Source organism: Berghia stephanieae, chromosome 1, assembly GCF_034508935.2.
Source record: "Berghia stephanieae isolate SIO BIC M18660-M18661 chromosome 1, UCSD_Bste_1.3, whole genome shotgun sequence".
Lineage (NCBI taxonomy): Eukaryota > Metazoa > Mollusca > Gastropoda > Nudibranchia > Aeolidiidae > Berghia > Berghia stephanieae.
In genome coordinates this window covers 10,753,891-10,766,390 of record NC_088360.1, presented here as the reverse complement: position 1 = coordinate 10,766,390, position 12,500 = coordinate 10,753,891, and the positions used below count along the sequence as shown (strand labels likewise).

Sequence of the window (12,500 nt, the reverse complement as noted above, 5' to 3'; positions counted from 1 at the left end):
GCTGAACAAATTACCCGTTATGATGTTGGATATTTCAAAAACTGTGAACATTTTTCAGTATGTGGGTCATTTTGTAATGTGACCATTGACTCGAGAACATGGAAAACTAAAGTCAAATAGGGAAAATTTCAACGATATGTCTTCTCATAGAACTTTTTCACATGTCATGTGATCAGAATATATAAAAGTCAAAATATGATCATATTTATAATGTTTTTCTCCTCTGGATACACTTTCATGCTCGTCGGAGAAGTATTTCATAAGAGCGTCCGCCACTGTTCAGATAGTTTAGAACCCGTTACTGAGTTACTGTGTCATTACGAGGGAAGTGACTTTCACGACTATTGAACCCTGTTATGTCGCCCTCATTACGATCTATGTTACAAAAGTGTCTGACCAAAACGCAATATGTATCACGTTTTGTATGTGTTCTAGTCACAGTTGTCCTGACGACAGGCAGACCAGTGGAAATTTGGGCGCTCCAAGGAGCAGCGCGACTCAGCGGTACGATCTTTGATTCCTACCTGAAAGGTACCGAGTTCGAACACCCGATGCGCTGTGTGGTTTTGAGCAAGTCACCTCGCCCTAGCTCAGTTCACGGCGCTGCATTCAGGCTGGATTATTCCAGTCTTCCTTTGGAATAGACCCTAAAGACAAATTTCCCCTATGGGATGAATAAATTTAATTAATTAATTCAAACAATGTTCACTAGAATTATACACTGACGTGTTTAAAATGCAAAGCATTTAACAGTGTTACACGAGAGAGAAATACAGATAAGGAAAACTTCGGGAGCGGCAAAAAGGTTTTAATAGCTGACGATATGTATCGATGCGTTGGCAAGTCGGTAATAATCCTCTCGCTCATGCTGTTTATTTGTAATGTAACTTAAATTTATCTATCTTCAGTTGGATGATTGTATAATAAAATAAAGGGATTAAAAACGACTCATAAAAGACACAATTCCGAGTAAACAACGTTTCGGCCTTTGCCTTCTTCGGGTAAACAAGAAAAGGAAATATGTTATATTATATTGGCATTATAGTTATATAAAACATAACAGGTAAAAATGTGTGCGTGTGTGTGTGGGTGTTTGTGTGTGTGTGTGTGTGTGTGTGTGTGTGTGTGTGTAGGAGTTGGGAGATTCCTTCTCACTTGATTCTCTCTTACATTATATTTATATATAGTTCATTATGAGAAATGAAATTTATCGATATGCACATCGAATTTTCGAAGTCCGATAATCGAATGCAATGATAGGCTTCATTTGACATTGTCGTCACGAATGATATTTTGAGTTGCTTTGAAAATATTTCCATTAGAACAATTAGTCCATAACACGTTGAGTTATCAGACCTGAAAATAAGAATATCGTCATCTCAAACCTACCTTCAAACAGAGACTGGGCTGTGTTTATAGTGGTATCTCTCTCTCTCTCTCTCTCTCTCTCTCTCTCTCTCTCTCTCTCTCTCTCTGTGTGTGTGTGTGTGTGTGTGTGTGTGTGTCTATCTATCTATCTATCTATATATCTATAAATCTATCTATCTATATCACTGTGTATATGTTTGTGTGTGTGTGTGTGTCTGTCTGTCTGTCTGTTTGTTTGTGTGTATTTTATTTTTGTGTGGATTCTGGCTTTTTTGTTTTGTTTTGTTTTGTTTTGTTTCTGTTTTTTTAAAATAAAAAACCCGATATGTTGTAACCAGTGATACTATTAACCATGAACTCTTGATATATCCATATCCTATTACTATTGTTAACAATCCAATTCATTTGTTATATCAACGTAAATCTATGAAAATGATACATCTAGGTAATTAGTTTTATTGGTGATTCGATATTATCTGTAAATTAAACCATCCTTGTTATTTATTATCATTGTTGAAGTTTTTGTTTGTTTGTTATTTTTTTTATTGGCGCTAATAATCCATGAAAATTAACAAGTTAAACTGTCGTACTCCAGACAGATTTAAAATTTGGCCAGAAAACTCGTCCTTGAAATACCGATTGATTTGAATTTTTCCAAGATGACCGTCATTTAAAATTTAAAGCGATCGATATTTGAAAGATGAGTGATTTTGGCCATTTTTAAAAAATACGTGTTCAGAGTACGGCAGTTAACAGGTGATAGGTTGATGTGAAACAACGGTGTGGGATTTTCTATACAAATGTATCTATATATTATTATGTCATCATTGTTTATTGTATCTAATTAATGGTATTTCGAAACGTAGATAAACTGTGTGAATAAGTTGTCTTTTAGAGGATGAGGGTGGAAAGAAAAGTGGGATGGGATTGGGAAGTAATTGAATTGAAAGAGTTGTTAAGAGAAATTTGGATTAAGAATAGGGTGAGGTTGAGAAGGGAGAAGGTGGTGGTGGTGGCGGTGGTTGTGGTGAAAGTAGTAGTAGTGGTAGTAGCCGCAGTAGTAGTAGTAGTAGTAGTAGTAGTAGTAGTAGTAGTAGTAGTAGTAGTAGTAGTAGTAGTAGTAGTAGTAGTAGTTGTTGTTGTTGTTGTTGTAGCAGTAATAGTAGTAGTAGTAGTAGTGATAGTCGTAGTAGTAGTAGTAGTAGTAGTAGTAGTAGTAGTAGTAGTAGTAGTAGTAGTAGTAGTAGTAATAGTAGTAATAGTAGTAGTCGTAGTAGTAGTAGTAGTAGTAGTAGTAGTAGTAGTAGTAGTAGTAGTAGTAGTAGTAGCAGCAGCAGTTGTTGTTATTGTTGTTTTGTTGGTGTTGTTGTAGCTGTTGCTGCTGTTATTGTTGTTGACGTTGTGTATGAAGGAAGAAGCTGAGAGGGGGAAAAAAATAAAAAAGTTAAAAAATTATATATATATATATATATATATATATATATATATATATATATATATATATATCAATAGATCAGTAAATAAAGAGATAAATAAATAATAAACATATGTTTTAGAATGAAACAGAAAATGACTTGATTTTATATGACTTAATAACCTTGTACACTCTTAGATAGGGGGCGATAGATAGTAATCATTGTTATCTACATATTCGCTGCCTCTGATTACGCGTCATCGCAGGGGTCATAAAACTCCTCATTGATAATAATCTCATTGTCATTATATAATAAAATGATGAGACTCTTAGTAGTTATAATGCTAATAATAATAATAAAAATGATAATAATAATTATAATTATATTATTAATAATAATAATAATAATAATAATAATAATAATAATAATAATAATACTTTATTGCATCCCAAAAAGGAAATTTTTTGTACAGACGTGTTATAATTTACACATAAGATAAAAATACAATGGAAATAGGATGTATATATATATAAAAGGAGCAGCTCTATAACCAGAGCTGCGCTTTATAATATGAATAATTTCAACACTGTAAAATAGTTAAAACTGTCACTATAAATTGAAAATTGAAAAGATTGCAAAACAAATAAATTAATAAATTAATATTTATATTTTTAAAAAGTAAAAATGAGAAATAATTATATAAAATGATTATTGCTTGTTGTTATAAAGCCTAATACTGGACGGCAGAAAAGATTTTCGGTGTCTCTCTGTTTTCGTTGAAATAGAGAAAGGGCGACCACTTCTTTCTGACATAATAATTGATGGTCTTAGTGGATGATACTGGTCATTTAATATTTTAGTTATTTTATTTATACAAAATTTCTCGTATAAAAGATCTACATCGTCAACATCATTTATATAGCGTTTAATGGATTTTTTAATATTTGAATTTATTTTGTTCCTTTCCACTGCTAAGCAATTGCCTCCCCAAGCTGTTATACAAAATGACAAAACACGTCCGATTACTGCTCTATAAAATAATGTGCAGAGGGTTTTATCTATTCTAAACTGAGAGAGTTTCGATAAAAAATATGTACGTCTGCACATCTTATGCCTAATTATTTTCAAGTGTTCATCCCACTTGAGCCTGTCATCAATCGTTACACCAAGGTATTTGTAGTGAGGAACTCGCTGGACGAATTGGTCCTTTAATTTTAACGGTTCTATCGGTTCCTTCACTCTCCTAAAGTCAATCACTAGCTCCTTTGTCTTGCTTATGTTAAGCTCTAGGTGGTGGGCATCACACCAAGACACAAATCTATCAATTTCTTGCCTATAAGCCACTTCGTTGCCATTTGTTATGAGGCCTTGAAGAGCGGTGTCATCTGCAAACTTTATTAAAGGTACACTCAGGTTTTGACTTCTACAGTCATTCGTGTATATTGTGAATAATACAGGGGACAATACACAACCTTGAGGAGCGCCAGTATTTGTAGTTATACAGGAAGATTTGTTTTGCCCTAATTGAACATATTGTGCTCTCTCCGTAAGAAATTCGAGCACCCAAGCAATTATATACTTGTTTAAATTCAGACTAGTCAATTTTTGAACAACCAACTGAGGTTGCATTGTATTGAACGCTGAAGAAAAATCTGCAAAAAGCAATCTGCAATAGCTCCTAGCGTGATCTAGATGCCTGTAGATGTTTGTAAACAGCAAAATGGCATCCTCTACGCCACGTCCTGGTTTGTAAGCAAATTGATGACTATCACTCAATGGCATAAACTGATTCCTAATTTTAACAAGAACAAGTTTTTCTAAAGATTTCATGACTATTGAAGTCAGTGCAACAGGTCTGAGATCGTTCATAGTTTCAAGTTTTTCTTTTTTGGAACAGGAATAATTTTCGAAGTTTTCCAAATTTCAGGGATTGAAACGCATTGGAGGGACCAGTTAAAAATATGTGTATAAATGGGGGAAAGCTGGTGGGCACATTCTTTTAATAGTTTTCCTTTCAATCCATCCGGCCCAGCAGCCTTCCTCTCGTTTAGTTTCGAAAATACGAATCTCGTTTCCTCTTCACTGACCTCAACAGCCATTTCATCTTCCAAAGCCCTGTCTAATTTATGTTTTTCATTTTCAATATCAAATTTGTTTGCTGTGTCGAAACGTGAATAAAATTTATTTAAAGTTTCAATTTCGATATCTTCTGATATAATCGTGGGCTTTGGATTATAGTTCACAGCAGTTTTAAGCCCCCGCCACGTGTCCCGTATATCCCCAGAAGAAAAGCATTTTTCAATTTTATTTTTGTACTTGTCTCTACAACTAGATATTACCCTCTTTATCTCTTTTTGTTTTGTTTTCAGATCTTTTTTGTTTCCACTAGTATAGAGAGTTTTCTTTTGGTTCAATAAAAGTTTTAGATCTTTTGTTATCCAAGGCTTGTTGTTAGGATAATATTTTATTTCTTTTTTACAAGACACTAGCTGTTCACAGAATTTTAAATACTCACTCACACAGTCATTCAGCTCATCCACACTATCACATGATTCGATAAAAACATTCCAGTCAGTGCATTCAAAACAACCACGCAAATCTTCACACACACTTCCGTTCCAGATCTGTACACTTTTCTTTACTGGTTTTACACGTTTAAAAACAGGGCGGTAGGTGGGGAGTAGCAAGAGCATGCAGTGGTCAGATAAACCTAATGGGGCACGGGTAAACATTTATAACTATTTTTAATATTACACAGGAATAAATCTAATGTTTTTTTGTCCCTTGTCTCGCAGTCCACGTATTGATGAAGTCCCGGGAGAGTAAAATCGTTACATTGGTTAAAATCGCCAGTGACCATCAATACGGCATCGGGTGACTTAATTTGAATGTCCTGTATTTCTTTCCTCAAAATATTTTTCGCTGTGGTGTTGTCTGATGATGGTGGAATGTAGACGTTGATGATGATGACATGAGTATATTCCCGGGTAGGTAATATGGTCGTGACGAAACAGTAATAAATTCAATATAATCGTCACAATACATTTTCTTTATCTGACAGTTATTGGGGTGGCACCATTTGTTGTTAATATATGTGCACACCCCACCCCCAGTTCGTTTATTTACATTAGTCCGATCTCCTCGAAATAGTGAATATTGTTCAATATTAAAACATGATGATGGTATGTGAGGAGATAGCCAAGTCTCTGTTAACGCTATTATGGAGGCTTGACGATAGTCACTACTAAAACGACACAGTGAAAACAGTTCATCAATTTTATTTTTCAGTGATCTTACATTACCTGTCACTACACAGGGTAAAAATGGACGAAAAGGCCGTCTGTTAATTTTGTTTTTATTCCCCCCTTTCTCCCCCTCTTTCTTACTTTAATAAACGATGTGTCAATAGTGGGTGGTGGGGGTGACACGGGTTGGAGGGATCGGAGAGTCTCTGGAGTATAAGTTATCGATAGGCTTATTTTGGCAGTAAAATCACAGGCTAAAACACCATTTATGCTTATAAATATACTAATAAATATAAAAATCAGTAACAATATATACTTCACATCCATTTTGAATAAAAATTAGGCTTAAATTCCGACGATTGAATGATAAATGAATAAAAATGAATAAATATAATTATGATAATAATAATAATAATAATAATAATAATAATAATAATAATAATAATAATAATAATAATAATAGTAATAATAACAATAATAATAATAATAATAATAATTATAATAATAATAATAATAATAATAATAATAATAATAATAATAATAATAATAATAATAATAATAATAATAATAAATAATAATAATAATAATAATAATAATAATAATATAATCAAGAACAGTAAAAGAATATTATTGCCAAGAATATGAGTAAGGATGGGGAATTCCCTCCTGTACTATATATGATGAGCTATAACCCTATGCGGAATAGTTTGAGTGTACATAGCAACGGATTGGGTTATCAGTCATTGAAAAATATAACAATAATAATAATAATAGTGATTATAATAATCAGATTAACAACAACAACAACAACAATAATAATAATAATAATAATAATAATAATAATAATAATAATAATAATAATAATAATAATAATAAAAATAATAATAATAATAATAATAATAATAATAATAATAATAATAATAATCATAATAATAATAATAATCATAATAATAATAATAATAATAACAATAATAATAATAATAATAATAATAATAATAATAATAATAACAATAATAATAATAATAATAATTTTTTTTTTTAAAAAGGTCGATTCCGATTCCGTCTGTCGATTGTGCATATAGATAAGTGTATCTAGTTGTGCATTCACATGTATTTGTGATGTCTTTACTTTTTATTATTATTATTATTATTATTATTATTATTATTATTATTATTATTATTATTATTATTATTATTATTATTATTTATTTCATTTTATTATTATTATTATTATTTATTATTATTATTATTATTATTATTATTATTATTATTATTATTATTATTATTTATTTCATTTTATTATTATTATTATTATTATTATTATCATTATTATTATTATTATTATTATTATTATTATCATTATTATTATTATCATTATTATTATTATTATTATTATTATTATTATTATTACTATTATTATTACTATAAAACGACTCGTAATTTATAATTTCTTTTTCTTAACCTTTTGGCGTCAATAAATTACTAGTGACGTCCGCGTCCGGGAATGTATCATTTTACCGGATGCATCAGATGGCGTCCGCGCTCAGCATAGACGTCTGTGACAGACCTTCATTTCGTCCGGGTGGAAGTGTTATGGTAACATCCACCCCGCAGCGCCCGGTCAACGATTTCCATGATTTCCATGACGACGAAAGCGAACTTAAAAGAAAATATGAATAATCTCTTTCAGCCTGCCCACAAAAGTGATCCTGGGCCTCTCCATAAAGTTCTACCCTTTGAAGGAAGCCGTATGAGAAGGAGAGTAAGCAGCTGTTTCCTATTACGTAGTACCTTTGTTAGCGGTGGCGAAGTGAACAGTGATACCGGGAACCAAAACGAAACGATGAATCTCTTTAAGCCTGCCGCCCACAAGAGTGATCCTGGGCCTCTCCATGAAGTTCGACCGTTTGAAGATAGCCTGATGAGGAGGAGAGTAAGCAGCTGTTTCCTATTACGTAGTACCTTTGTTAGCGGTGGCGAAGTGAACAGTGACACCGGGAACCAAAACAAAACGATGAATCTCTTTAAGCCTGCCGCCCACAAGAGTGATCCTGGGCCTCTCCATGAAGTTCAACCCTTTGAAGATAGCCTGATGAGGAGGAGAGTAAGCAGCTGTATCCAGTTACGTAGTACCTTCGTTAGCGGTGGCGAAGTGAACAGTAACCCAGGTCAGCTACTGATTAAAGAACAATCTAGTCTTCCATGTCTACGTGAACCAACAGAGACTGTACCGATGGAACGGACTAAGTCGTGTCCCGCTATAAACTGGCAGACGGAAGACCCAGCGACGAAAGACCCAGTGACGCAGGAGCCAGAGCTACCCGCTGTGGACCTATCACGAAACAGGGGGTATCCTCAATGCTCCTTCAGAAGCCGCCGACCGACTAGAAGCGAGACACATACTTTCACGCAATTTGCATGTGTCAAACGGGCAAGGAGTTGCCCGCAGATACCAACGCAGCCAGTGGAAACAATACGGTTGGTAAGATTCAACGCATCAGGAATATTCAGACCATTATTTTATAACGTGAAAAAAAGGAAACGTCGGTCGTTCTTCCGGAGGGTTCTAAACGCTTGTTGTTGTTGCCTATGGCCAAAGGAGGAACGTCAACAAGGAAGAAGAGAGAGAGGCTTTGTAACTCTTGAGGAGCACCTTGAGAGGAAGATGAGAAGGAGGGATCATTCATTGTAAATATCTTCATACTTCATTCATTGGAAATATCTTCATCTTTGCCTTGATGTTAATAATTATATGCTGGATAACAAAATATAAAAAAAAAAAAAAAAAAAAACTGGATACCAAAATATACCAAAAAAAAAACAAAATTAAAATACAAAAAAAAAAACAAAAAAACTTAAAATATTTTTAAAAAAAAAAATATATATATATAAAAGCTATAAAACAGCCCTTTTAAGGGCTAAAGTCGTCCCGATGGTTTGCAGTATTTTCTCACGAAATGATAAACATCTTCATTCATCAGTTCTTTTCATTTTTTTTCATTTTTTTAAATTTGTTTTTTTTTTAAATTTTTTTTTTTAATTATTATTATTATTATTATTATTATTATTATTATTATTATTATTATTATTATTATTATTATTATTATTTTATTATTATTATTATTATTATTATTATTATATATATATAATATACAACGATGATTGGGGTGGCAGCGGTAGATGGTGACTCAATATTAAAAATTCCTTTCCGCTTTTCTCTTACGACAGAGATATCACCACCATAAAAGAGGGACGACCGTTACCAAGCGCTGCTACAACCAACATCAACACTATGAATATAGTAATACCACCACCAACAGCAGCAAACCCAAAATGGCGGTCTTGGTGTTTATCCATGGCGGAAGTTACCAGAACGGAATGGGAGCAATGTTGGACGGATCTCACCTGGCCACGCAAGATCTCGTCGTTGTCACATTCAACTACAGACTTGGACCTCTTGGTAAGTTTGGCGCATAACACAATATTTGATCAAACATCTCATAGAGCGCTTGGAGTATGATGTTTACCAGGGATAAGCATCTTATAAATGAAACCTTTTTTTATATTTTACACAAGGCAAAATATAAAAAAACAGATCGGTCTGTTTCAAAAGTGATTGAACCTTTTACCTTCTGATTGCAGGACTGGTGTACAAGCATTACTTACCTTTACCATATCCTCTCGGTTCCTTGGTGGAACATAAGGCGCCAACAAAGTTGCTCCAGGCATATCTGTCATGGGCCAGCCAGCTCGACTCATGACTTTCCAGCGTTTCCTATCTCCTCTTCGACTGTCCTTCTCCATTCGCCCAATGGTCTGCCTCTTTCTCTTTACCGGTAGGGACCATCTTAGTGCTGTGTAAGGCAGTCATGACTTTTATCATTTGGAGAACGTGACCCAGCCATTTCCATCGTCAGTGCCTGACCTCATCCATGATGTTTTTCATTCTTGTGCGCCTGGAGATTTCTTCGTTCTTGATGAAATGCTGTTGCCAACCAATTTCAGGATTCTGCAAAGGCATTTTCGTTCAAACCCTCTGTGGCGACTCTCTATCTTCTTGTTCATTCTCCAAGTTTCTACTGCATACGGGAGAATAGAGCGGATGTTAGATTAGTTGATCCTTATTTTTGGTGTTGCTTTGCAAGGATGTTGGTTTTCAAATATTCCTGAGCACATTAAAAATGCAAGCTGCAAGTCCAATTCTATAATTTCTATATCAATGTTGCTATCGGCAGGTATTTGAAGTGTACCAACTCATCCAGCATTGGAAACGATTAAATGAAGGAACCCAAAAGTCAAATTCGATGTTATTCTCCTATTTCCTTAAAATAGTAGGCGTGTCCGGTTTACTCAAATAATTTATAAACTTATCATTTATCTTATCCTTTTTTTGTACCTTTTCTTTTGTAAGGTTTCTTGGAAGCAAGCGATGAAGTATTTCCAGGAAATTACGGTCTCCAGGACCAGATTATGGCCTTGCGTTGGGTACAAGAGAACATCCATCATTTTGGGGGTGACCCAAAACAAGTTACCATTGATGGGCACAGTGCTGGAGGATGTAGTGTGGGGCTACTTATGCTGATGCCTATGGCCAAAGGTGAAAATCATCATCATCATCATCATCATCATCATCATCATCATCATCGTCACCACCGTCCTCATCATCATCACCATCATCATCCTCCTCCTCCTCATCCACTTCCTCCTCCTCATCATCATCATCATCATCATCATCAACAAGAACGACAGCAACAACAACAACATCATGAGCTTTTTTTTTTTGTTCATCATTATCCGAAGCTATAAATATTGCGAAAATAATAATAAGAGATACAGTTGTGATCTTGTAAATCACTTCAAAGAGAGTTTAAAAAAAAAAAACAGGCTTCTGCAAGCTGTGCATCATGAGACGCATCGCCTAGCCGAAGGACGTCAAAATGAATCACTCATTATATTTTCCAAATGAGTGTACTGGGAGCTTATATAACGATCATTACAGAAAGAGAATCACGAAATGTCCAAATTGGGTCAACGTTTGTTTTTTTCCAACCGGCAATGAATGGTATGACAACACAGTGATTTCAAAACAAATTGTGTTCTATCTAGATACCTTTTGGGCACATAATGACAAGTCTGACAACCGAATGCAGTTATCCGCTTGATTTAACATTGTTGTAATGAGCAAAATATTTCATTGTTTTAAGAGTGTTTTCATAACGAAGTGTACATATGAACAGGTCTGAAAACCGAAATATGACTTTTGGGTTCCTTCGTTTGACATTGTTGTAATGGACATTATTTTGCGTTGGTTTAATAGGGAATGAGATTAGCGGAAGAGTAGCGTCTCTTGATTGGACGTCACCCATAGTCGGAAGCGAGGACGAGAGACGCATGCGCACAACCAACATGACGTTCTCTCTCTAATAACTTTTCCGCCGGTGACGTCACAGACTATGGGTGACGTCCAATCAAGGGACGCTATTCTTCCGCTAATCTCATTCCCTATAGCATTTCCATTATAACAATGGGCCCATAACAATTTGGGTTTTCAGACGTTCAAATAAGTTCACGTCGGACTATAACAATTTGTGTTATGAGACTTATAGCACCACGTCGGTTCCACCCATGAAATTACATTATCCTAAGTGTGTATGTTGTGTTGTGTGTACGTACACAAATAAATGCCATTTGGTTAGTGCCGCGCTGAGGACCGGACCGAGGACCGGTCCCACGGTCTTTTAGCTGTGAACCGTGGTCCAGTCCCAAAGAGGAAGACCGCCGGCGGTCCTCACTTCTTATCACCTTTCAACGGTCTCGCGCCATACTACTTCCCCAGCGATTCGTTGCCTCGGTCCTTTGCCTATCTTCCACCAATCACCACCCATCCCACTTAATTAATCGCACCCACCCCCCTTTGCCATACACTAAACGACACAGACGACCATAGAGGCAGACGACCACCTCCCTCCACTCCGCAAACCGCCCTTTCGTGTGTGAGATGGGGGGGAACAGGAGGCGCACGCCTTGGACGATTCCATTATACGGGTAAATTTCAAAATTTACTACACCATAATGATCGCAATGACAATGATCTATGATGAAGGCATGACCCCTCTTCTCTAATGGTTATTGTTTGAAATGTATGTGACTACTAAAGATGTGTGTGTGTGTGTGTGTGTGTGTGTGTGTGTGTGTGTGTGTCGAACCTAGCAAGTTGCAAGTCTGATTTTTTTGTTTTCTTTTGTCCATCTCTTGTCGCCACTCCTTTCTATCGCATTGTTGTCATTTAAAATAATACAATAATATTAAAATTTCGTTTGGTGTTTTAACTAATCAAGTAATATGAGTTTCATTAGTTTCTTCCGTCCAAAAAAACCAGTTATAACGTCTGTATTTTTAAAAGGTCCAATAGAATATTTGGGGACCCCGATAGCTCAGTTGATAGAGCACTCTCTTTATACGCAAAGGGCCA

The 12,500-nt window shown here is 35.0% G+C and overlaps 1 protein-coding gene across 1 annotated transcript in view; it reads left to right on the top strand.

Annotated features, from left to right (window-relative positions):
- Positions 1-12,500, top strand: part of LOC144967776 (acetylcholinesterase-like) — a 102,740-nt gene that overhangs the window by 74,532 nt on the left and 15,708 nt on the right. The window contains exons 3-4 of the mRNA XM_078905409.1: positions 9,257-9,488; positions 10,440-10,625. Of these exons, the coding sequence (XP_078761535.1) occupies positions 9,257-9,488; positions 10,440-10,625 (418 nt within the window). The remainder of the gene's footprint in view (positions 1-9,256; positions 9,489-10,439; positions 10,626-12,500) is intronic.